General features: G+C 45.0%; 1 protein-coding gene across 1 annotated transcript; it reads right to left on the bottom strand.

Annotated features, from left to right (window-relative positions):
- Window positions 1–4,909: 4,909 nt before the first annotated feature.
- LOC139535665 (leucine-rich repeats and immunoglobulin-like domains protein 2) lies at window positions 4,910–14,930 on the bottom strand. Its single transcript, XM_071335327.1, has 17 exons — window positions 14,236–14,930; window positions 13,883–13,957; window positions 13,530–13,664; window positions 13,221–13,364; window positions 12,898–13,041; window positions 12,625–12,768; window positions 12,233–12,376; window positions 11,202–11,282; window positions 11,022–11,093; window positions 10,751–10,819; window positions 10,462–10,625; window positions 9,326–9,637; window positions 8,867–9,148; window positions 8,167–8,760; window positions 7,834–7,974; window positions 7,375–7,674; window positions 4,910–7,137 (listed from the first exon to the last, which is right to left on the bottom strand). The coding sequence occupies exons 1-17, from the start codon at window positions 14,421–14,423 to the stop codon at window positions 6,905–6,907; spliced, it is 3,222 nt and encodes a 1,073-aa protein (XP_071191428.1). The 5' UTR covers window positions 14,424–14,930; the 3' UTR covers window positions 4,910–6,904.
- Between the last annotated feature and the right edge of the window lie 12,060 nt (window positions 14,931–26,990).

Genomic DNA, 26,990 nt, shown 5'->3' with positions numbered 1-26,990 from the left:
TTCGAAAGAAGATATGCTCCTCTTTTCTACTGTAGTTATGTAATTCAAATATTTATTCTGTTGTTGCTAGCGATATTCGTACAAAATAGATGGGAAAAAATCCCCCCTGGTTGAATACCCCTGCTTTAACAGTTTGTATAAACTATGCATAGCCTCTTTATACATCCTTATTATCAAGTGTTACCAATATAGATATAAAAACATTTCTGCATGCTTTCTCTCAGTAGTTATTGCATGGAAGAATGATTTGGGTGAAGATGAGTCCTGTGATAGATAACAGGGAACTTTAGAATTCCAAATATAGCCTTCACGGTTGCTGTTAAAACGCATTCAAATGGGAGACCAAATTGCTTATAATCCTTTACAAATTGTCTAATATTCTGTACACGTCTCCACAGTGCCACCCTCTGACTATTATATATCACTTCAACCCAGCAGAAGTGGAGAGGTAAGGCATTACAATTCATTCAATTAAAAACAATTTGTATACAGTAAATTCTGTTTAATCTGAGACTTTATTGCCCTTATTCCCGTCTTCTCTGTGATACACAGATATTTGCCAAACTGACAGGGATAGTCCAATTCAACAGAAATAGGCCGAAATCAAATTGCTGGCATTACAATGTATCCCGAATTAACCTATTAATTGATGAGAATAGTCCAAAAATCCAGACTCACCCAGATAGTTATGAATTTACCCTCTGCAATGCAGACTATGCTGTGTGGCATGTTCCAAAGAGCTTGCATCTGCATACCATAATTTATCTGTATGAAATATAAAAGGGTGAGATCAGATGTGTGTTTGGCTAGTGAGATGATGCCACCCTAGACATTGTATTGAATAATTCATTGACTGATGGAGGGTGGTGAGCAGCACTGCCTTGATGATGCCTTTGATGAGGTTGAGGAAAAGATTCACACCCAGTTCTGTTGTACAACCCTGCACACTTAAAAGCACTATGACTCAAGGATTAGTCAAAAATCAGATAACCTTCTCCACATACTTTGTTCTATATCAGCATGATATGCCCTAAAAAGCGTCTGCATACGTAGGTTTGGTTTGCCGCAGAACTCAGCTAGTCGAAGCGAACGTCGGTTCCGAATTAATCTAAGAAATCAGGAAATCGAATTAATTTACGTTTTTGCCAAGGTCTTAGAATACGATGTTTGGTGCATTATTTCTCAAGTGAAAACATGTGCATGAAAACTAATCGTCTCTTGTTGAATGACAACTAACACTTCAGTGAAGTATCCCGTCCATAGTTCCCACTCAACTTGTTCTTTTGACTAATCACAGACGAAGGCTACCAAACCCCAAAAACTCTGCCGAACTCCAACGAACAAAAACGTCACAAAATTGTCATATTATGTGCGAAGTGTTTCGAATGGGAAGGATGAAACAGGCTTAAAGCCAATTTATGCTTGATCTGTCAATGTGGTCGGAGGCTCCGTCTGACGCAATTGCGGACCTCTAGAAGCATGCAGAGGCCAAATTGAGCTCCATACCAAAGATTTTGTATAACTAAACCAAGATAGACAGCAGCTTGTCGTTTCCAATGGGAACAAATTAGTCATAGTGGGCAGAACAGGCGAGGTGGGCAGAGCCAAGCGATATCCTATTGGCGCTTTCTAGTACGCACTACTCCGTGAAGTGCGCATGTGCAATAACTCAATTTGCCTTTGCTCTCCTAAACAGCGTCATTTTTTAAAACTTTTGCAAAGTCTACCAAACTAGTCCACTCTGATCATAACATATTCTAGTTTTGGAAAAAGAAAACTGTATTGAGATCAAATGTTTAATTGATTAAAACATTTGCAGAATGTCGGCCAAAATACATCTCATTCGATCTTCTCCCACTGCTCGCCATATTTTGGTAGTGAGTGGAACCGCCAACCAGATGATTCACATTTATACATCCAGTGAAATATCTGTCTCGTTGTTCTATCTGTGTCCGTAGCACAGCACCATGCGCCTCCCATGATTGGTTGACGGTAGGTGGGGGAGATAAGTCCTGTATAAACACAAACTGACGTCCTTGACAACTTCCTTCACAACAGCTCTGCCTTGCACTGCGAAGTGCAAGAAATATGAAGCAAGATGTTGCTTCAATATATCCACATAATTATCCTGCCTCATGATGCCATCTATTTTGTGAAGTGCACTTCCTGCACCAAAGCACCTCCACAATATGATGCTGTCAGCCCCGTGCTTCACGGTTGGGATGGTTTTCTTCGGCTTGTAAGAATCCCCCATTTTTCTCCAAACATAACAATGGTCATTATGACCAAACTGTTCTATTTGTGTTTCATCAGACCAGAGGACATTTCTCCAAAAAGTACGATCTTTGTACCCATGTGCAGTTGCAAACCGTAGTCTGGCTTTTTTATGGTGGTTTTGGAGCAGTGGCTTCTTCCTTGCTAAGCGGCCTTTCAGGTTATGTCGATATAGGGCTCGTTTTTACTGTGGTTATAGATACTTTTTGGACCTGTTTCCTCCAGCATCTTCACAAGGTCCTTTGCTGTTGTTCTGGGATTGATTTGCAATTTTTGCACCAAAGTACATTCATCTCTAGGAGACAGAACGCAACTCCTTCCTGAGCAATATGTTGACTACGTGGTCCCATGGTGTTTATACTTGCGTACTATTGTTTGTACAGATGAACGTGGTACCTTCAGGCGTTTGGAAATTGCTCCCAAGGATGAACCAGACTACAATTTTCTGAGGTCTTGGCTGATTTCTTTTGATTTTCCCATGATGGCAAGCAAAGAGGCACTGAATTTGAAGATAGGCCTCGAAATACATCCACAGGTGCACCTCCAATTGACTCAAATTATGTAAATTAGCCTATCAGAAGCTTCTAAAGCCATGACATCACTTCCTGGAATTTTCCAAGCTGTTTAAAGGCACAGTCAACTTAGTGTATTTAAACCTCTGACGCACTGGAATTGTGATACAGTAAATTATAAGTGACATAATCTGTCTGTAGAAAATTGTTGGAAAAATGACTTGTGTCATGCACAAAGTAGATGTCCTAACCGACTTGCCAAAACTATAGTCTGTTAACTACTCCACAAATTTCTTGTTGAAAAACAAGTTTTAATGACTCCAACCTAAGTGTATGGAAACTTCGGACTTCAACTGGGTGGAGGCCGGCTAGTGATGGCTATTTAGCAGTCTGACTGCCTTGAGATTGAAGCTGTTTTTCAGTGTCTCGGTCCCAGCTTTGATGCACCTGTACTGACCTCGCCTTCTGGATTATAGCGGGGTGAACAGTCCGTGGCTCGAGTTCCTTGATGATCTTCTTGGCCGTCCTTTGACACCGGGTGCTGTCCTGAAGGTCAGGCAGTGTGCTCTCGGTTGCCATACCAGACGGTGATACAGTCTGACAGGAGGCTCTCAATGGCTCATCTGTAAAAGTTTATGAGGGTCTTAGAGGCCAAGCCACATTTCTTCAGCCTCCTGAGGTTGACGAGGCGCTGTCGCCCCTTCTTCACCACACTGTCTGTGTGGGTGGACCATTTCAGATTGTCAGTGATGTGTATGCAGAGGAACTTGAAGTTTTACACCTTCTCCACTGCGACCCCGTTGATGTAAATGGGGGCTTGCTCCCTCTGCTGTCTCCTGAAGCTCCTTAGTTTTGTTGATGTTGAGGTTATTTTCCTGGCACCACTCCACCAGGGCCCTCACCTCCTCCCTGTAGGCTCTCGTCATTGTTGGTAATCAGGCCTACCACTGTTGTCGACTGCAAACTTGATGTTTGAGTTGGAGGCGTGCATGGCCACACAGTCATGGGTAATCATGGAGTACAGGATGGGGCTGAGCACACACCCTTTTGGGGCACGTGTTGAGGATCAGCGTAGTGGTGTTGTTGCCTACCTTCACTACCTGGGGGCGCCCTGTCAGGAAGTCCATGACTTAGTTGCACAGAGCTTAATGATGAGCTTGTAGGGTACTATGGTGTTGAAAGCTGAGCTGTAATCAATGAACAGCATTCTTATTTATTTCTCTTGTCCAGTTGGGATAGGGCAGTGTGCAATGCGATGGCATCATCCGTGGATATACTGGGGCGGTATGAAAATTGCAATGGGTCTAGGGTGTTGGGTAAGGTGAAATGATCCTTAACTAGCCTCAAAGCACTTCATGACAGAAGTGGGTGCTACAGGGCAATAGTAATTTAGTTCAGTTACCTTTGCTTTCTTGGGTACAGGAACAATGGTGGACATCTTTATGCAAGTGGGGACAGCAGACTGGGATAGGGAGAGATTGAATATGTCTGTAAATGTCCATAAACACTCCAGCCAGCTGGTCTGCGCATGCTCTGAGGACGCGGCTAACTTGCGAGGGTTAACACGCTTTAATGTCTTACTCAAGTCGGCAAAGGAGAACAGAAGCTCACAGACCTCGGGAGCAGCCCGTGTTGGCGGCACTGTGTGATCCTCATAGTGGGCGAAGGTGAGGTTTAGCTTGTCTGGGAGCAAGACGGTGTCCGCGACGTGGTTGGTTTTCCCTTTATAATCCGTGATTGTCTGGAGTCCCTGCCACATACGTCTTGTGTCTGAGCCATTGAATTGCGACAACTTTCTCTATACGGATGTTTTGCCTGTTTGATTGCCTTACGGAGAGCATAAATGAATTGCTTGTATTCGATCATATTCCCAGTCACCTTGCCGTGGTTAAATGCGGTGGTTCGGCTGCCATCCATCCACGTTTTTTGGTTTCGTTAGGCTTTAAAATTGTCAGAGTGGGAACAACATTCCCTATACACTTCCTGATGAACTCAGTCACCGTGTCCATGTATATGTCAATGTTTTTCTCAGAGGCAACCTGGAACATGTCCCAGTCCGTGTGATCAAAACTTCTTTAAAGCCTATTTACACAAAATACATTTTAAACCACATCTGGTCAGAATTATCAGAATTTGTGATTATTATTTTAATTACAGCTACATTTCAAGAAACAAAATGTTCTTTATACATGCTTTACAGAATGTACAAGTAAGTCAGGATTCAAAAATACACTTGGCAAAATGCAAAACTTCAACAAGTCAGAAAACAAGCAGCATTGTAAATATTGCCAGAGCATTACTGCTGAACTTTGGTAGAATGACAAAAACAAGATGTTCTGAGAGCAACACAAAACAGACACGAAAACGTGTTGGTAAAAAGTGAGTCATAAATGTGTGATGGTTAAGCGATCAGCTACAATAACTACCTGCCTTAATTATCCAGCAGAGAGCGTAATCTGTGACCCCTATTTAAGCTAATATTGAATGCAGTGGCATGGGCTTGGAATGGTTTTGTACCAGATGCTTCTTCAAGCAATGCCACATGGAATGTCTCAAAGTTTTGATTCAAGCAGGAATGCGTTATGTAACAGTTAAATAAAGAGCATGTGACAAGAAACACTTATGTTTACGCAATGTGTTTTTATAGCCTACCCAAATCTACATTTTATTCTGAAGTATCCATGCTCCATTGCCAAAATGATTCAGTGATTTTATTTGAGGCAAGGAAACAGGTTTGTTTCTACATAAACACTGCAGACTTTATATAAAGAGAACTAGTGTTTAAGCTTGTTGAAATTAGTACCAACATTTATGGCCAAGTCTTTCAGCAATGTTGTGGAAACCTCCCATATCAAGTTTGGATTCACCCAGGAGTAACTACAAAAATAATACTGACAGACATATATACATGCAACAAATAAAATAAAAACTTACTGCAGTTTAGGAATAAAATGATTCTGCTTAGGTCTTGAGGGACATAGTATTGAATAGATGAATGACCATATGTACACATACATATAATACATTCTTCACAGTCCAAAGGTAAAATCTGGTCAGTATCTAAGGTTGATGAAATTGGGGGTAAAGGCATATTATCCTTCTAGGAATCTAAAATGGCATGCACACTGCATAATAAAACATACCACCATGCGAGGTAAGTGCCTGTAAAATAATATTTTGAGGAAAATATGATCAGTGCATATAGGTGACGAGAAACCATACCTGATGGAGTGTTACTGAGAATGCCTGTTGAAAACCCTCTGATAGAACCATCATAAAGAGGCCACCGAAACCATGATTGTCAAATGTGCAATACCGAATATTTTCTTTGTTTTGACAGTGCGCTTTCATACAACAAAAATAGAAAAAGATTGTTGGTACGACTGCCTCCATTTGACACACGGGAAAACAATCTGAGCTTAAGATACATTGATGAGAATAGGGGAAAATAATATTGCATATAGACACACCATGTCTGATGTCAGTCTCTGAGTTTGTATAATAGCAGACTGTTAGTCGATACAGATGGCTAGAGGTGGGATCCATTCAGTGAGGGTCCTTCTTGACCTATAGGCCCTGTTAGGTACGTACCACTCACTGCTGAACAAGCAACGACTGGGGTCTCTGGCCCCTCTAGTCCTGGATGAGAGAGCAGAGGTGGTCCTGGACTTGTACCTTAAATCATGAAGGCTGCTCTAACAAGTGACTGTAGAAATAATGTGGCAACTGCAAGTGTAAAGCACAACGCTCAGGAGATCCACCAACACTGCTGCCATTCCCTACTTCTGTACAGAGGACAGTGTTAGCACGTTTCAAACTTCTGATGTCTTAAAAATCAAAAAGGAATCATCCAAAATGGCTCTTTGATGGATACATTCAGTTTCCTCTAGAAAGAGAGGGAGTGGGAGGAAAGGGAGGTGGAGGTGGAAAGGGAGGTGGTTAGTCACCTGTTCAGTCCCTTTTCAAATTCGTAGGAACAAATTGTCTCTGCGTGATTGAAAGTAATGTAAACATACAAGAAAGCATTTTTGGCAGAAAAATGATACGTCTCTTTGGAGGTAGTGGCTGGAGCAGAGGACCAAGTGAGAGAGGATGGCCGGGTGTATAGGGAAGAGGCTTTATATGGGGGAGTGGGTGTGCTCTTGAGGCTTAGTCCTATAAGAGGCACTTATGTGGTCCTGTGTGCTCTGGGAAAGTGAGGCATCCCCCTTTCCACTCCTCTCCTCTCCCCCCACACCAACTGAGGACACGTGGGGAGTCTTGTGCACATTCACTGGCTGCTGAGACAGACCTGGTTGGGGCACTGTAGACAAGTCCTCTCCTTTGTCCCAAAACAACCTGGAGGGAACATCTGCAGAGACCAAACATACATTATTACTCAACAAAAAGGGTTTGCATCCATAGGAGCTCATAGATTAGACTGTGCCAGAAAACTGACTTAAAATTAATGTCTGTCAGTTCACAGTATGTCTGAGGTCACTGTTAGATAACCCATCTGTGAAATCACTGTCTAAACACATCTCTGTGAGCTCATTGTTGACATGCATGCCACTGAGGTCAGATAGCCTGTCTGTAGCTGGTCTCTCACCGGTGCTGTAGTGTTGTTCTGGGGGGCTGAGGGCTGTGCTCAGCCTCTTGGTGAGGTCGTGGCTGGTGAGGAAGACTGAGGAGTCCTGGTTGTTGATGAGGCTCTCCAGGGCTGTGTCCTCATGCTGGGTGTGCTGCTCCCTGTAGGACTCCTTGGGAAAGTGGGCCATGATGCCTGACAGACTCTTGTCAAGGGAGTCATCCTCAGCCAGGTAGGCATAGGGGCAGTACTCCCGGGTTCGAGAGTAGATGTTAGCGTTGTCGTAGCAGTCCGAGCAGATGACCAGCGGCCCTGCACCACCTGTTGAGGACAGTCAACTATAAACTCTTACTCTGAAACAAATCCACACAATCTGATTGTGACAGACAGACCTTTCAACAAACTGTGCTGTAAAAGTGTTGTTTAGGAGATCAAGTTTTGTTGGTTGGTTGGTTGGTTGGTTCTAATGACTAAACCCACCTGTAGGCACCCCAGCCAGTCCCTCGCGAGGCTCCCCAGGATGGAAGCTGCTCCGTCCCGTAAACAGAGAGCCCACGCGGCAGTGTGGCATCCCGTTGGCCTCGGTGTCCACCTCGCTGCCTGTGTCACCATAACACACACCTGGACAACACACAAACATGATGGGGAACTCATCTTTCTGCTCACCAGTCAGGGGCCAGTCAGTTTACCAGTCAATCAAAATTTGAGCAAACTGTCTTTAGTGACAGAGTGCAAAAACAGAAAAAACATTGTAATGTCAACGGGCCTCAGATAAATGAGACTGAATCAAGGAAGTCAGTATAGTAAGGTTACCGTCAGTGCCCTTGTGGACGTAGCCGTTGGACAGTGGTGGCATGAGCTGTTGGTGGCTCCCTGCTTCAGAGTTGCTGTATCCCTCTTGAGGCTCTGACAGTGTGCGCTGAGAGGACAGGTAGCTGGGGATGTCTGCCGGCAGGTTCAGCTCATCTGTGTTGGTGATGCTGTAGTCCTCGCTCTTCCGACGCATGTGGTAGATGACGATGACCCAGACCAGCGAGGTGCCCACCACGCAGCAGACCACTACGATCACCACGATGCCCACCGTGGTCCAGCCGTCCTGGTCGTAGCCGCCGGCCGTGTCACAGTTGGGCGATGGCGACACGCTGAGGTAGATGTGGCCGCGCTTCGTGCCCAGCGTGTTGGACATGATACATGTGTACTTCCCGGTGTCCGCCGGCCCCGTGTCCACAATGATGAGCAACTGGTTGGCAGCAGCAAAGAAGTGGCGCTCGGTAAGTACCAGGGGCCCGTCGTCCTTGGTCCAGTTGAGACGGGGCGCAGGGCTGCCCCCTGCAATACACTGGAGCACCGCCGTCTCCCCACGAGCTACTGTCCTGTCCTCCATGTGACGCATTAAGAACGGAGTTTCTGGGAGGAGAGAGATTTACATTTAACAATTACCAATCAAATTATGAACACATGATATAAAACTGTATGTATTGACCAGATAATTGATAATGAGATGGCAGTTTACCTAGCACAGTGAGTGTAGCGTTGGCTGACAGGCTTCCTGCAACATTCTGGGCTGTGCAGCTGTACACACCCATGTCCTCCGTCTTTACATTGGCAATGAAGAAGATGTCATCGTCAGGCATGACGTGTATCCTTCTCTCCCGGGCAGCAGGGAAGTCTGTGCCCCCGTCTTTCTGCCAGGCAATCTGGGGTGAGGGGTGACCCTCGGCAGCACACTCCAGCCTGGCCATGGTGCCTGTACGGATGGTCAGATCCATGGGAGTCTTCAGGAAGGATGGTAGCTCTGAGAGAGGAAAGTAAGAAAAAAAGATTGAAGATTGTAATGCCTTGATATGGAAGCCCAACCATGCCAGCTCAAACTTAGATTAACAGCTCAATGCCAACCAAGGAACAAGTCATGATAACAGTTTGTAAATGTATAAAAACAACTTTTTGGGAGAAAACTTTAAAGCCTCCTCACCATTGACTGTGAGCTTGGCCCGGTTGGAGTAGTTGGCACCAAAATGGTTGGAAACTACACACTGGTAGCGTCCCTCGTCTGTGAAGTTGACGTTGAGCAGGTGCAGCACGGTGGTGTAGACCAACTCTCCCTCCTGGTAGCGGGCGTAGTTCTGCACCTCTGCATCATACAGCACCTCCCCGTCCTTCCTCCAGGCCGTGGTCATGGGGGAGTCACTGCTGCTGGACGCCAGGCAGCTCAGAGTCACATTGGTCCCACGCAGGGCGGTGGCAGTCTCAGGGTGCTCTGTGATCCGGGGCTTCGGGAAGTCATCTGTGGGATGATGAGTTAATTAAAAAACTTAAAGGTTCTGAGAGACGTTGTGTGATAATTGTCCCAGTCAGTAGCTAGGTTTCCATCCAATTGGCGACAGATTATGTTGAATTTTGAATATTCGCCTGATTAAAGACTATATGCGCATTCTCCCAAAAGACAATGTGTTTTCATCAAATTGCAGATAAAAGGCTGTGCGTGATAACGTAGTGCACATACAATAACGTTTAAACTCTCCTGATGGTTTTATAAAGCAAATGTGCCCACTCTGGTTTTGGCACGTGCGCTCTAGCCAAAAGCTTGCAGACACGGTGTGGTTATAGCCTACATTTGATTATTAACGACAAAAGAGTGTGATCATTTCTATTTGTCAAACGGCAGCCAAGCATCGATCATCATCACCAGAATCGTCACCAGAATAAAACCCTCAGTATTTACTGGAAAGGAGCATCAAGCTCGTCACCATGCACTTTCACCACCTGGTGAAGTCAATCATAACTTGTTTATTCTGTAGCCTAATAAACTGCCTGCTTTCCTGAGTCATAGTGGGAGGACCACACAAAATGTCATCACGTAACTCCAAGTTTACTTCCATATGATGGTTATTATAACAATATTTGCGCATAAAAGCGTTTCCACCACCATTTCTCGCATGATTAATTTTACCGACAAAAAGATCCCACTAATTTGCTGTTTCCATCAGGCCTGTTGTGAAATGTTTTATCTGACATGTACTTTACTCACATAGAAAGGTTGGATGGAAACCTGGTTAGTGAGATCTGGTCCAGACTAAATACAGCAGGGTAGGTAGCTAGGTGACTAACCACAGACGAGCTCCTCCAGGCTGACAGACACAACGTTGCGGCCCAGCAGGCTGGCAGGGTGGGCACACATGACTGAGACAGACTGCAGGAAGTGGTTGTCAGTCAACCACGGGCCCAGCCACTGCAGCTGGCAGTCACAAAGCAGGCTGCTAGTGTTCAGGACACTGAGGACAGGACATACAGCCACAATATTATGAAATGATTCAAGCGTTCTTTAATTTGTAAATATTGTAGCCTCTGCTACAAGGACTCAAGACCACCACCTCAGACATTAGTAGGTCCTACTTACAACACTTTCAGCTTCATGTGAGACAAAGAATCAGGGTGGATGGACATGATCCCATTCTTGCTCAGGTCTCTGTTGGCAAAAATAAATATGAATGAAGTGCTGCGCTAGCATCATGACATTATCATTGGTTTCCTATGATACTAGCGCAATAAAACAGCTGCACTGGGGTAATCAGAACCATCTCCTGTCTCGGTCTTGAAGTGATAGCTGCTGAATCGTCTGTTAATGGAGACCAACCATCTCGGAGTGGGTTTGCTGTAGTGGTACTTACAGGTGCTCAAGCTCCTCCAGACCCTCAAAGGCCTTCTTTGTGATAGATTTGATCTTGTTCTGCTGGAGAATCCTGGGGGATAAACAGTCTCAGATGAAATATGCCTACAAATATTCTGCTGATATCAGTATCCATAACAACAAAATTAATATATATTATGCAGAATGCCCTTGCCCTTACAAGGTGTTCAGTTTCTTCATTCCAACAAACACACCAATGGAGTCCTCAATGGCCCAAGAGATTTCATTATCCCGTATGTCTCTGAAATGCAAACAGAAATACAGTATGTAAGAAAAAAAATACTTTCCCCAGAATCAGAAGCACAAAGCTCACTCTGAGCCTCTTTGCTTGATGAGAGAAAATAAGTTCATTTCTGCTCTGTGTGTCTAAACCAATTTGATTAATTTGGCAAATGTGAAGCGGCATACTTTACAGAGTGTCATAGCTCAGTGCTCCTGCAGTTCTGATGAGGGGATTAATTGGCTGCGTTTAGCATTTAACGGTTCACGGGTTCTTCTAAAACCCGCAGAGGGCTTGTGTTCACAGGACGGGTCATGGGCGCTTTTGTTTCTCCTTCCTCATGCCTGGGTGGCTCTCAAAAGGGCCTTAACCCTCTAATTCCCCCTGCCACATAGGGCCCAGGGAGGTGTGCTGAACCCGAGCCCTGACCTCCCTCTCTTTGCAGCTCAATGCCTTCTTGGAACTCAGCACATCAATTGTGTTAGTGCCCCTTCTCTTCCCAGAGCGATTTTGCAAAGTATTTGGTTAATTGAGCCAATCTACTGGCTGGAGGCAGCATTCACGATTTATTTTGTACTCAACATTATTCTTCCTGTCTCAGAGGTCTTTAAAAACAATTATGAGTTGTCTATGTTTGTCATTATTGCATTAAACACTACACAGTCCAACTAAGCAATGGAAAGAGTAGTTCTATACTACAGGCAAAGACATGACGATGAGAACATGAAGGTGCTAGTTACTATACTACAGTTTAGTGGTCTACCATTCAACAGTCTAATAGACTAATAAACAAAACCAAAGCCAGGACAAATCAACAACAAAAAAATAATAATACACAAACCTACTGTTGTTTGCAGCCTTCATCAGAATGCAGAGGTGCCAAAAACATGTCAGTGTTTATTGTGTTATGTGAATGCATAATGAGTGAATGAATGGCACAGGTTTTTAAGAGTGAGGTGTGACATCCTTACAGTGAGCGCAGATTGGCCAGGCTGCTGAAGACTCCCTCTCCCAGGTGGCTGACCGAGTTATCTCCCAGATTCAGGTTCTCCAGAAGACCCAGTCCACTGAACGCTGTCTCCTCCAGCCGGGTCAGGTGGTTGAAGGACAGATCTCTAAGGAGGACATCCACAGGAGACAAGCTTGGACAATGGTCTTGTGCAATCACACTTTACTAAAACATCCTGGCCCCTTAAGAATCAGCATGAATACATGTGAAACATAAAATGATCTGCAATACACTCTCCCCAAGTCCCAACTAGATATTGGTCCTTCAGCTTCATAAAAGGGGTCAAAATGGCTCTTATGCATAAAATTTGCAGATTCACTCCCATGGGGATGGGGTTAGGTAGAGAACACTCACAGTTCCTCCAGCTTTTGGCAGAACTCCCAGGCGTCTGGTCGGATGATGCCGATGGCGTTCTGGCTGAACCGCAGCACACGCAGCATGTGCAGGCCATACAGCCAGCCTTTGTTGACCTCCGTCAAGTTGTTGTGCTCCAGCTCTCTGAATACATTAGAAAACAAAGGATGGGGTATTAAAAATACAGGGTATCACAACTCTTAGTCCTACATGCATATAAACACATACTGTAATGAACGTTCTAATAGAAGACAATAAGGAAAAATAACTCACAGCTCCTCCATGTTGTTGAGCCCAAAGAAAGCACCATCCATCAGCTTAGTTATGCCATTCCGCTGCATCTTCAGTGATTTCAGTAAGTCCATCCCTTTGAAGGTCAGACTGTCCACTATCTTGATCTTGTTGCGCTTTAATTCCCTAGGGTAGTCAGACAGGCAGTTTAAAACCATTTCTTTTAACTACTTGAAAATAGTGCATCATCGAATCTGTGAAATCTAAAAATTCAGTCATGAATGCAAACTTTTGAAAATAATTTCATATTTAACTGCTCATAATTACTACGGTAATGGATTGACTAAAGAAGAAAATTAACATACAGAAACTGCAGCTGGGGAAGCCTGAATACTTTGCATGGCAGCAGTGTTATTCTGTTCCTGTTCAGCTTCAGGACCAGCAGGGAACTAGAGATGTTGTCAAAGCAGCCAGGTTCAAGGACACTGATCTTGTTATTGCTTAAATTCCTGGGAGATGCAGAAACACAAAATTAACAACCCAATGACAACAAGTACAGTAGAATGCCCTTCTGAGTAATGGCCAAAGACTGGGTTATGACTTAAATGACCAGCTCTTCCCTCATTAGAAGTAGTTTACTATAGTTGGAAAACAATGCTACAGGCAGGACCCACAAGTATTTCAGCTGCATTGGTGGGAAGGCTCCAGCCTTGATCTCTGAGATAGAGTTAGATGACAGATCAAGTGTCTCCAAGGAGATGTACAGCTGCAGCTGATGCATCCACAGTTCTGAGATCAGGTTGTGGACCCTGGGCACAATGATCAGTAATGTACATAATTATCAACATGGATCTACATGATGACACCATCAATGTGAACATGTGATGACCCAAATAAACCTTAGCTATGACTAAGGCCGGGAAGACAAGTGATTCCTTTCTTTAACACTTCTCTATCATACTACAGGACATCTAGGAATCACATTGGTTATTGCAAGACTTAAGAGGATAAATTTGTTTTGACTTACAATAAGAGTGTTGTGATGTTTGAGGTAACTTCTCCAAGGTATGGAACAGTTGTCAGATCATTGTGATTCATAGTGCTGAAAATGAGATAGCATTATTTATTACATAAAGTTACAGGAGAATTCCATTGACACCTTTCAGGTAGTCCACTACAGTGGATGTAGCATTTGTCTTTGCATCTTTACAAGAAAAACTAAAATGATCACATCCAGATACTAGTATCTATTGAGTTAAACAACTGATATAGACTTAGCTCGCAAGCTAACAAGGCCAGGTGGCTTGCTAAGGAGCCACCACAGAGAACATGGGAAACCCACTGTTGCTTGTCAACAAACGAACTAGGCTAGCTACTTACAGATGAGTAATCCCGTGAGGTGGATCCAGAGGGGCCGAGGACAACCTTTTCCTATTACAATCCAGGATTTGGATTTCGTCTGATCCCCTCATACAAGAGCACCGAGCAGGGCAGGAATCCACTTCCCAGCAGGCACTCAAACTCAACAACAAAATGAGGGCCGGGGGTCTGGGCCAGGCTTCCGCCATTTTAAAAGTCTAGCTAGCTAACTATCAATACCTACAGTACTGTAGCTAGCTACTTTACGTCGCTCGCTTCTGACAGTTATGAAATATGTCTCAACCAACAGTACCAACCGATTCCTATAACTTGATATTAATAAAATAACCCCCCGCTTTCACGAGTTGTGAAACCCATTTGTCGCATAACATCGGGAAAGTCTTTCTTCCAACTTGCGCAATGCATCCCACGTCCTACCACGGATTTTCCCCTTCGAATTTCCTTCCGCTTCCAATCTCAACACAACTCCTAGCTAGCTTTCGTCAAGTAACCAAGACCGTCGATGTTTCCACGGACCAAGTTAATTTTACATCGTATCAAACGGCTTTGGATCGTCCATAGTGTTCTAGTTAATTTACAACAATAAATCGCTAGCTACCAAGTAGACATCATTTCCCCGACTTCTGTTTAATCGAAGGAACAACAAAGGCGTCTTGCGTTCAGTCGTCACTAGTTACCACAGCCACAAAGTCATTACTATCGTCTTCTTCTTCTATGATATCATGGCGGTCGGCAAACAATCGTTTAAGTGCATGCCGTCACATACTGTGCTGGAATGTACGATCAATCATGATCTGCCCAATTCTGTACTACCATGAAAATAAAATAAAATTTTAATTTCAACAGTAGCATCTGATACCCCCAATATCTCTTTTGCCATATCTACAATAACCTTCAACCTGGCATTTCTGCTTTCCACAACCCGAGTAGTATTGATAACCTTACCAATAAAAGCTATGAAGTCCACTTTATTAAGTGTCCTTTGACACCACACATTCATGAGTTCAAGATTTCTGAGCAGGTCTCCAAACCATGCCAGGACCAGTAGAAACATCATCCCAGACATTAGGCCCACTTACCACAGGAGTAGCCATAGAAGCACCATCATTCCACACTGTAGTTCCACCGATCTGTCTTACAGCCTCTAGATATGATACATCATGACTAATTCTATATCGCTGAGCCTCTCTCTGCACCTGGCATCCACCAAATGATGCACTGTGTTCCCCCCCACACTTACAACACTTAACCTCCACATTGCTCCCACATTCACGGTAATCATGTTCCCCTCCAAACTTGGTACATCTTTTCCTTCCTTTACATTGAACAGCTACATGTCCCATGCTTTGGCATTTAAAACCCTGCAATGAGGATGGGACAAATTCTCTGACATTGAAACTAAGGATTCCTATATGTACTTTCCCAGGCATAACCTTCTCAAACCTCAGAAGCACTGATACGCTTTCACTTCTTTGACCTTATTTTCGACTGATTAACCTTTTGGCCTCAATCCCTCTTCCTCCCTTCACATTTTCTTTAATATCATCTATTTACGTAGATATTTGGACCCTAGCGATGACTCCCCCCAATCTAGCATAAGCACCAGGGACATGGCTTTTAATCTTCTTCCCATTAAGCGTTTCCATTTTCAGAATCTTCTCTTGCTGAGCCTGGCTACCACAAAATATGAACAATCTACCATTTCCAATTAACCAAGCTAATTTCCCTTCACCTACCTCTTTCTCTAGGGCAAGGTCATAACTATGGCTAAACCCCGCTTATTTCTACAATATTTAAAACCTAACCTTATCCCCAATCTTAACCACACGGATAACCTTATACCCAACCTTAAATTAAGACACATTTGTGGCTGTTTTATGAATATCTGGGAATCTGGGAAAATCTTGGAATATTTAGCCAAGGAAACATTTCTGGTTGGTCTAGAATATAAAACAGTTAAGAAGGGAGACTTAATATGGGATTGAGTGAAGTAGCAGCAAATATGTTGAATGAGCAACTAATGAGCATGGAGAGCATCACACATTTGCCGAAATGACCTTATATCTTTCACATTTACATTTACATTTAAGTCATTTAGCAGACGCTCTTATCCAGAGCGACTTACAAATCTTTCAGTCTAATATGGCTATTTACCTTTGTAGCTCTTCATTAGAAGCACACTTTTTGTAAGTGTACTGAACAAAAATATGAACGCAACATGTAAAGTGTTGGTCCTATGTTTCATGAGTTGAAAATAAAGATCCCATGTTCTTTACACAAAAAAAGCTTATTTCTCTCAAATGTTGTGCACAAATGTGTTTACATCCCTGCTAGTAAGCATTTCTCTTTTGCCAAGATAATCCATCCACCTGACAGGTTTGGCATATCAAGAAGCTGATTAAACAGCATGATCATTACACAGGTACACCTTGTGCTGGGGACAATAAAAGGCCACTCTAAAATGTGCAATTTGGTCACACAACACAATGCCACAGATGTCTCAAGTTTTGAGGGAGCGTGCAGTTGGTATGCTAACTGCAGGAATGTCCACCAGAGCTGTTGCCAGATAATTGATGTTAATTTCTCTACCATACGCCGCCTCCAAGGTCGTTTTAGAGACTTTGGCAGTACGTCCAACTGGCCTCACAACCGCAAACCTTGTGTAACCACACCAGCCCAGGACATCCACATAAGGCTTATTCACCCGTGGAATGGTCTGAGACGAGCCACCCGGACAGCTGATAAAACTGTGGGTTTGCACAACCGAAGAATTTCTGCACAAACTGTCAGAAACCGTCCCAGGGAAGCTCATCTGCATGCTCGTCGTCCTCAACAGGGTCTTGGCCTGACAAGAAGTGTCCTCATCACAAATGGATCCCGGTTTCAGTACCGGACAGATGGCAGACATCGTGTATGGCGTTGTGTGTGCGAGCGGTTTGGTGATGTCAACGTTGTGAACAGAGTGCCCCATGGTGGTAGTTCTTTCTAACTGTGCCATGGTGATCTTCCTCTTCAGGAGATGCTGGCCGAGTTCATAAGAGGTGAAGAAATTGTCACACGTGACATTGTGCTCCCTCAGTCCATCTGTTACATCAAGCATAACCCGCATCCCCTGGTTCTTCTCCGGGCCTCCACTGGTCGGCTTCCCTGTGTAGACGTGCATCTTACAAGCGTAGCTAGATTGTGCGTCACAGGCCACCCATATCTTGATGGCATACTTTGATGGCTTGCTGGGCATATACTGCCGGAAAGGACAGCGACCTTTTGACAAAAGAGATTGCTATCAGTAATTAGTATCAGTGTCACAGAAAACAATCAGATAAATCAATGACATTACGGCAATACATAATACAATTAACAGTGAAAATCACTTGCATTACAGATATGAAAATAAAAATGTACCTCTGAATGAAACCAGTTGCTCATCCACTGTTACTTCAGGTCCAGGGTTGTAGAGGTATGGCAGACGCTCCACCCACTTCTCCCAGACCTCTCTTATGGCTACCAGTTTGTCTCTCAAACGTCTTGCAGGTCTTGACTTACGGTTATCAAATCGTAGCATTCTTGAAAAAGTGTGAAAGACTTTCAGTGGCATCGTGGCACGGAAAATCGCCCTTCCACTCTCTGCATCCCAGAGACTACATGTAGCCTCGCCTCGGGACCTATACACACCCGCTAAGATTAGCCGCCCTATGTAGACACGCAGGTCAATCTCATCCATCCTTTTCCAGTTGTCTCCATATTTATGGAAACCCTCCAAGTTTGTCATCTCCAGGATGATGTTTTTCGATGGCTGATGTGATGAACATGTAGAATGTTGAGGCAATGTCCTGGGCATGGGCAACTGCATGTCTTGTGGGCCCTGGTGGCATCCTTATGACATTTTGTGCTGCCATCCTGCCCTGGTTGTCATATGGTGACAAGGACCATGCTATTTTGCTGTTCTTTGACAAAAAATTCTCTCTTTTAGCTTGGGGGATTTCATCTGAAGATGATGCATTGTGCTCTGGGTTCTATTCTTCCCCATCTTCTTCTTCAGATACCTACTCCTCTTCTAAATCACTGTTCTCTTGTTTGTCCTGGACATCTGAAAAAATCAGACCTATGACCTGTTGGGCACTGAAATGTGCACTCAGGGCTTCAGCAAAGAGAGAACTGGGGGGACTGTCATCTGCAAAACCTTTATAGCCTCTGACTGCATTCCCCATTAATAAACAATGCTTTCAACAATTTTGTCTGAAATTTAGTTTATTTTGTCTAAAATTGTTTTTATTTTGTCTGTGAACTTGAGTCATGTGTGGGGTCATGGAGGGGAGATGCTGCACATGCACAAGAAAGTTTTAGTTTGTCTGAGTTCAATCAGGAGCACACAATCTCAATTTCTCATTGTGTGTGTGTATGTCTTTGTGGTTTTTGCGGTGTGTAAATGATTTTATAACTGTCGGGTCAAAAATGACCATAAGACAATCTTTGTACCCTGGTGGTGTACAGCTTTCATGGAAATATGAACAAAGGCGATGTTTCACTTTTTCTAATGTTTGGGTCAATCTAGGAAAAGTCATCATTCCACCTTTACTCCACACACAGAGACGCGTACAAAGCTGTTCCTCACCCTCCATTTGGCAAATCTGACCATAATTCTATCCTCCTGACACCTGCTTACAAGCAAAAATTAAAGCAGGAAGCACCAGTGACTCGGGTCTATAAAAAAGTGGTCAGATGAAGCAGATGCTAAACTACAGGACTATTTTGCTAGCACAGACTGGAATATGTTCCAGGATTCTTCCAATGGCATTGAGGAGTACACCACATCAGTCACTGGCTTTATCAATAAGTGCATCGAGGACGTCATCCCAACAGTGACTGTACGTACATACCCCAACCAGAAGCCATGGATTACAGGCAACATTCGCACTGAGCTAAAGGGTAGAGCTGCCTCTTTCAAGGAGCGGGACTCTAACCCGGAAGCTTATAAGAAATCCCGCTATGCTCTCCGATGAACCATCAAACAAGCAAGGCGTCAATACAGGACTAAGATCGATTTGTACTACACCGGATGTGGCAGGGCTTGCAAACTATTACAGACTACAAAGGGAAGCACAGCCGAGAGCTGCGCAGTGACATGAGCCTACCAGACAAGCTAAATAACTTCTATGCTCGCTTCGAGGCAAGTAACACTGAAACATGCATGAGAGCATCAGCTGTTCCGGTTGACTGTGTGATCATGCTCTCCGCAACCGATGTGAGTAAGACCTTTAAACAGGTCAATATTCACAAGGCCGCAGGCCCAGACGGATTACCAGGATGTGTACTCCGAGCATGCGCTGACCAACTGGCAAGTGTCTTCACTGACATTTTCAACCTCTCCCTGTCTGAGTCTGTAATACCAACATGTTTCAAGCAGACCAAGAACACTGCCTAAATGACTACCGACCCATAGCACTCACATCTGTAGCCATGAAATGCTTTGAAAGGCTGGTCATGGCTCACATCAACACCATTATCCCAGAAACCCTAGACCCACTACAATTTGCATACAGCACCAACAGATCCACAGATGATGCAATCTTTATTGCACTCCACACTGCCCTTTCACACCTGGACAAAAGGAACACTTATGTGAGAATGCTATTCATTGACTACAGCTCAGCATTCAACACCATAGTGCCCTCAAAGCTCATCACTAAACTAAGGACCCTGGGACTAAACACCTCCCTCTGCAACCGGATCCTGAACTTCCTGATGGGCCACCCCCAGGTGGTAAATGGTAGGTAACAACACATCCACCATGGTGATCCTCAACATGGGGGCCCTTCAGGGGTGCGTGCTCAGTCCCCTCCTGTACTCCCTGTTCACTCATGACTGCACGGCCAGGCACGACTCCAACACCATCATTAAGTTTGCTGATGACACAGCAGTGGTAGGCCTGATCACCGACAACGATCAGACAGCCTATAGGGAGGTCAGAGACCTGACCGTGTGGTGCAAGGACAACAACCTCTCCCTTAACGTGATCAAGACAAAAAAGATGATTGTGGAGTACAGGAAAATGAGGACCGAGCACGCACTCAATCTCATCGACGGGGCTGTAGTGGAGCAGGTTGAGAGCTTCAAGTTCCTTGGCGTCCACATCACCAACAAACTAACATGGTCCAAGCACACCAAGACAGTTGTGAAGAGGGCTCGACAAAACCTCAGGAGACTGAAAAGATTTGGCATGGGTTCTCAGATCCTCAAAAGGTTTTACAGCTGCACCATCGAGAGCATCCTGACAGTTTGCATCACTACCTGGTATGGCAACAGCTCGGCCTCCGACCGCAAGGCACTACAGAGGGTAGTGCGTACGGCCCAGTACATCACCGAGGCCAAGCTTCCTGCCATCCAGGACCTCTAAACCAGGTGGTGTCAGAGGAAGGCCCTAAAAATTGTCAAAGACTCCAGCCACCCTAGTCATAGACTGGTGGTACCGGAGCGCCAAGTCTAGGTCCAAGGGGCTTCTCAACAGCTTCTACCCCCAAGCCATAAGACTATTTTGCATTGCACCCCAGCTGCTACTGCTATCTATGCATAGTGACTTTAATAACTCTACCTTCATATTACCTCATACCAGTGCCCGCGCACATTGACTCTGTACCAGTACCCCCTGTATATAGCCCCGCTATTGTTATTTACTGCTGCTCTTTAATTATTTGTTATTCTTACCTCTTCCTTTTTTGGTATTTTCTTAACTTGCCTCGCCTGGTTCACCAACTACTTCTCAGACAGAGTTCTGTGTGTCAAATCAGAGGGCCTGTTGTCCGGATCTCTGGCAGTCTCTATGGGTTTGCCACAGGGTTAAATTATCGGGCCAACTCTTTTCTCTGTATACATCAATGATGTCGCTATTGCTGCTGGTGATTCTCTGATCCACCTCTACGCAGACGATACCATTCTGTATACTTCTGGCCCTTCTTTGGACACTGTGTTGACTAACCTCCAGACGAGCTTCAATGCCATTTGGGGCGGCAGGTAGCCTAGTGGTTAGAGCGTTGGACTAGTAACCGAAAGGATGCAAGATTGAATCCCCGAGCTGACAAGGTAAAAATCTGTCGTTCTGCCCCTGAACAAGGCATTTCACCCACTGTTCCTAGGCCGTCATAGAAAATAAGAATTTGTTTTTAACTGACTTGCCTAGTTAAATTAAGATAAAAATAAATACAACTTTCCTTCCGTGGCCTCCAACTGCTCTTAAATGCAAGTAAAATTAAATGCATGCTTCAACCGATCGCTACCAGCACCTGCCTGCCCGTCCAGCATCACTACTCTGGACGGTACGGACTTAGAATATGTGGACATCTACAAATACCTATTTTTTTTTTTATTTTTTTTTATTTCACCTTTATTTAACCAGGTAGGCTAGTTGAGAACAAGTTCTCATTTGCAACTGTGACCTGGCCAAGATAAAGCATAGCAGTGTGAACAGACAACACAGAGTTACACATGGAGTAAACAATAAACAAGTCAATAACATGGTAGAAAAAAAGAGAATCTATATACAATGTGTGCAAAAGGCATGAGGTAGGCAATAAATCGAATAATTACAATTTAGCAGATTAACACTGGAGTGATAAATCATCAGATAATCATGTGCAAGAAGAGATATTGGTACTGGTGTGCAAAAGAGCAGAAAAGTAAATAAATAAAAGCAGTATGGGGGGTGAGGTAGGTAAATTGGGTGGGTAGTTTACAGATGGACTATGTACAGCTGCAGCGATCGGTTAGCTGCTCGGATAGCAGATTTTTAAAGTTGTTGAGGGAGATAAAAGTCTCCAACTTCAGAGATTTTTGCAATTCGTTCCAGTCGCAGGCAGCAGAGAACTGGAAGGAAAGGCGTCCAAATGAGGTTTTAGCTTTAGGGATGATCAGTGAGATACACCTGCTGGAGCGCGTGCTGCGGGTGGGTGTAGCCATCGTGACCAGTGAACTGAGATAAGGCGGCACTTTACCTAGCATAGCCTTGTAGATGACCTGGAGCCAGTGGGTCTGACGACGAACATGTAGCGAGGGCCAGCCGACTAGGGCATACAGGTCGCAGTGGTGGGTCGTATAAGGTGCTTTAGTAACAAAACGAATGGCACTGTGATAAACTGCATCCAGTTTGCTGAGTAGAGTGTTGGAAGCTATTTTGTAGATGACATCGCCGAAGTCGAGGATCGGCAGGATAGTCAGTTTTACTAGGGTAAGTTTGGCGGCGTGAGTGAAGGAGGCTTTGTTGCGGAATAGAAAGCCGATTCTTGATTTGATTTTGGATTGGAGATGTTTGATATGAGTCTGGAAGGAGAGTTTGCAGTCTAGCCAGACACCTAGGTACTTATAGATGTCCACATATTCTAGGTCGGAACCGTCCAGGGTGGTGATGCTAGTCGGGCGTGCGGGTGCAGGCAGCGAACGGTTGAAAAGCATGCATTTGGTTTTACTAGCGTTTAAGAGCAGTTGGAGGCCACGGAAGGAGTGTTGTATGGCATTGAAGCTCGTTTGGAGGTTAGATAGCACAGTGTCCAAGGAAGGGCCGGAAGTATATAGAATGGTGTCGTCTGCGTAGAGGTGGATCAGGGAATCGCCCGCAGCAAGAGCAACATCATTGATGTATACAGAGAAAAGAGTCGGCCCGAGAATTGAACCCTGTGGTACCCCCATAGAGACTGCCAGAGGACCGGACAACATGCCCTCCGATTTGACACACTGAACTCTGTCTGAAAAGTAGTTGGTGAACCAGGCAAGGCAGTCATTAGAAAAACCGAGGCTACTGAGTCTGCCGATAAGAATATGGTGATTGACAGAGTCGAAAGCCTTGGCCAGGTCGATGAAGACGGCTGCACAGTACTGTCTTTTATCGATGGCGGTTATGATGTCGTTTAGTACCTTGAGCGTGGCTGAGGTGCATCCGTGACCGGCTCGGAAACCGGATTGCACAGCGGAGAAGGTACGGTGGGATTCGAGATGGTCAGTGATCTGTTTGTTGACTTGGCTTTCGAAGACCTTAGATAGGCAGGGCAGGATGGATATAGGTCTGTAACAGTTTGGGTCCAGGGTGTCTCCCCCTTTGAAGAGGGGGATGACCGCGGCAGCTTTCCAATCCTTGGGGATCTCAGATGATACGAAGGAGAGGTTGAACAGGCTGGTAATAGGGGGTGCGACAATGGCGGCGGACAGTTTCAGAAATAGGGGGTCCAGATTGTCAAGCCCAGCTGATTTGTATGGGTCCAGGTTTTCCAGCTCTTTCAGAACATCTGCTATCTGGATTTGGGTAAAGGAGAAGCTGGGGAGGCTTGGGCGAGTAGCAGCGGGGGGGGCGGGGCTGTTGGCCAAGGTTGGAGTCGCCAGGAAGAAGGCATGGCCAGCCATTGAGAAATGCTTGTTGAAGTCTTCGATTATCACGGATTTATCGGTGGTGACCGTGTTACCTAGCCTCAGTGCAGTGGGCAGCTGGGAGGAGGTGCTCTTGTTCTCCATGGACTTTACAGTATCCCAGAACTTTTTGGAGTTAGAGCTACAGGATGCGAATTTCTGCTTGAAAAAGCTGGCCTTTGCTTTCCTGACTGACTGCGTGTATTGGTTCCTGACTTCCCTGAACAGTTGCATATCGCGGGGGCTCTTCGATGCTATTGCAGTTCGCCACAGGATGTTTTTGTGCTGGTCGAGGGCAGTCAGGTCTGGAGTGAACCAAGGGCTATATCTGTTCTTGGTTCTGCATTTTTTGAACGGAGCATGCTTGTCTAATATGGTGAGGAAGTAACATTTAAAGAATGACCAGGCATCCTCAACTGACGGGATGAGGTCAATATCCTTCCAGGGTACCCGGGCCAGGTCGATTAGAAAGGCCTGCTCGCAGAAGTGTTTTAGGGAGCGTTTGACAGTGATGAGGGGTGGTCGTTTGACCGCAGACCCATGGCGGATACAGGCAATGAGGCAGTGATCGCTGAGATCTTGATTGAAGACAGCAGAGGTGTATTTGGAGGGCAGGTTGGTCAGGATAATGTCTATTAGGGAGCCCATGTTTACGGATTTAGGGTTGTACCTGGTGGGTTCCTTGATGATTTGTGTGAGATTGAGGGCATCAAGCTTGGATTGTAGGACTGCCGGGGTGTTAAGCATATCCCAGTTTAGGTCACCTAACAGAACAAACTCTGAAGCTAGATGGGGAGCGATCAATTCACAGATGGTGTCCAGGGCACAGCTGGGAGCTGAGGGGGGTCGGTAGCAGGCGGCAACAGTGAGAGACTTATTTCTGGAGAGATTAATTTTTAAAATTAGAAGTTCGAACTGTTTGGGCATAGACCTGGAAAGTATGACAGAACTTTGCAGGCTATCTCTGCAGTAGATTGCAACTCCTCCCCCTTTGGCAGTTCTATCTTGACGGAAAGTGTTATAGTTGGGTATGGAAATCTCAGAATTTTTGGTGGCCTTCCTAAGCCAGGATTCGGACACGGCAAGGACATCAGGATTGGCAGAGTGTGCTAAAGCGGTGAGTAAGGCAAACTTAGGGAGGAGGCTTCTGATGTTGACATGCATGAGGCCAAGGCTTTTTCGATCGCAGAAGTCAACAAATGAGGGTGACTGGGGACATGCAGGGCCTGGGTTTACCTCCACATCACCCGAGGAACAGAGGAGTAGTAGGATGAGGGTGCGGCTAAAGGCTATCAAAACTGGTCGCCTAGAGCGTTGGGGACAAAGAATAAAAGGAGCAGATTTATGGGCGTGGTAGAATAGAGTCTGGGCATAATGTGCAGACAGGGGTATGGAGGGGCGCGGGTACAGCGGAGGCAAGCCCAGGCACTGGGTGATGATAAGAGAGGTTGTATCTCTGGACATGCTGGTCTCAATGGGTGAGGTTACCGCATGTGTGGGGGGTGGGACAAAGGGGGTATCAGAGGTACGGAGAGTGGAACTACAGGGTCCATTGCAAACCAAAACAATGACAATGAAAACTAGCCTGAACAACAGTATGCAAGGCATATTGATATTTGAGAGAGACATACAATAAGGCATAAAGTGATTGCAGGTCTTGATTGGGAGAGCTAGCTAAAACAACAGGTAAGATAACAGCAGCAATAACAGGGTGCTAGTCTGACACAGCAACAACAGGTAAAAAATGGCGATGACTAGGCAGAGAGGGTCGGATTAACTACACACAGATCCTGAGTTAAAGCACAGAGCCGACAGATAAGACACAAATAAACAGAATGGAGTACCGTGAATTAATGGACAGTCAAGCATGCATCAGCTATGTAGCCAAGTGATCATAGTGTCCAGGGGGCAGCCGTAGATGGAGCAGAGGAGGCCTCCACTAAGCTAGCACGCGGCGTGTAAAGTTAGTAGCCCGGGGGGTGGTCTGCTCAGACGGAGGGGGTCTGCTCAGACGTGGTTGTGTCGACAGAGAATCCAAGCCAGATGGCGATGGCGAAAGAGAGGTTGTGAATTGTAGAATAGTGTTTGCTAACTGGTGCTAGCTTCGTGGCAGTGGCAGTGGCACTAGCTCTTCAGCTAGCTGGCAGATGGGCCTAGCTCGAGGCTAGCTCAAGGCTAACTGGTGCTTGCTTCGGGACAGAGGTGTTAGCCAGTAGTAGCCACTCGGTTGCAGCTAGCTAGCTGTGATGATACGGTGTAATTGTCCAGAGCTTGCGTCAGGAATCCGGTGATGTGGTAGAGAAAAAGCAGTCCTATATGCTCTGGGTTGATATCGCGCTTGCAGCTAGCCGGCAGATGGGCCTAGCTCGAGGCTAGCTCAAGGCTAACTGGTGCTTGCTTCGGGACAGAGGTGTTAGCCAGTAGTAGCCACTCGGTTGCAGCTAGCTAGCTGTGATGATACGGTGTAATTGTCCAGAGCTTGCGTCAGGAATCCGGTGATGTGGTAGAGAAAAAGCAGTCCTATATGCTCTGGGTTGATATCGCGCTTGCAGACTGGCAGGTATCGGCCCGGTATTGAAGCTGGCTGTGTCCGAGTTAAGGGCGAAGACCGCAGCAGTGGCTAACTGACTACTAGCTAGTAGCTAGTTATCTGGCTAGCTTCTGATTGGGGTTACGGTTCAAAAGTATATAAAAAATAGCAGGTCCGTACCACATTGGGTGAGGCGGAATGTAGGAATGTATATTCAGTTCCTAGATGGAAAGTGAAATTAAAATAAATACGAAATGTATACGAAAAATACGAATACTATTTACACGGGACAAGACAGGACAAAGACACATCCGACTGCTACGCCATTCCCATATGTGTCTGGTTAGACTGTAAACTCTCCTTCCAGACTCACATTAAGCATCTCCAATACAAAATGTAATCTAGAATCGGCTTCCTACTTCACAACAAAGCATCCTTCACTCATGCACATAGCCCATCTGTAAATAGCCCATCCAACTACCGCATCCCCATACTGTTATTTATTTTTTTGCTCCTATGCACCCCAGTATCTCTACTTGCACGTTCATCTTCTACACATCTATCACTCCAGTGCTTAATTGCTAAATTTAAATTATTTTGCCATTATGGCCTATTTATTGCCTTATCTCACCTCATTTGCACACACTGTATATAGACTTTCTTTTTTTCTATTGTGCTATTGACAATTTTTTGTTTATTCCATTCCATGTGTAACTGTGTTTGTGTCACACTGCTTTGTTTAATCTTGGCCAGGTCGCAGTTGTAAATGAGCACTTGTTCTCAACTTGCCTACCTGGTTAAATAAAGGTGAAATAAAAAATACATAAATAAAAAACTG

The sequence above is a fragment of the Salvelinus alpinus genome, chromosome 12, assembly GCF_045679555.1.
Source record: "Salvelinus alpinus chromosome 12, SLU_Salpinus.1, whole genome shotgun sequence".
NCBI lineage: Eukaryota > Metazoa > Chordata > Actinopteri > Salmoniformes > Salmonidae > Salvelinus > Salvelinus alpinus.
Note: the sequence above shows the minus strand (reverse complement) of the source record. Positions and strands in the feature narration are given on the sequence as shown.

Bases quoted from the DNA above. Each gene is read 5' to 3' on its own strand.
- LOC139535665 (XM_071335327.1), bottom strand. From the start codon at position 14,423: ATGGCGGAAGCCTGGCCCAGACCCCCGGCCCTCATTTTGTTGTTGAGT. The intron at 13,665-13,882 runs GTAAGTCAAAAC...CATTGTGCCCAG, and splicing joins AACATCACAACACTCTTATT to GGTCCACAACCTGATCTCAG. The intron at 10,820-11,021 runs GTAAGTACCACT...TTTTGCCAACAG, and splicing joins CTGGAGGAGCTTGAGCACCT to AGACCTGAGCAAGAATGGGA.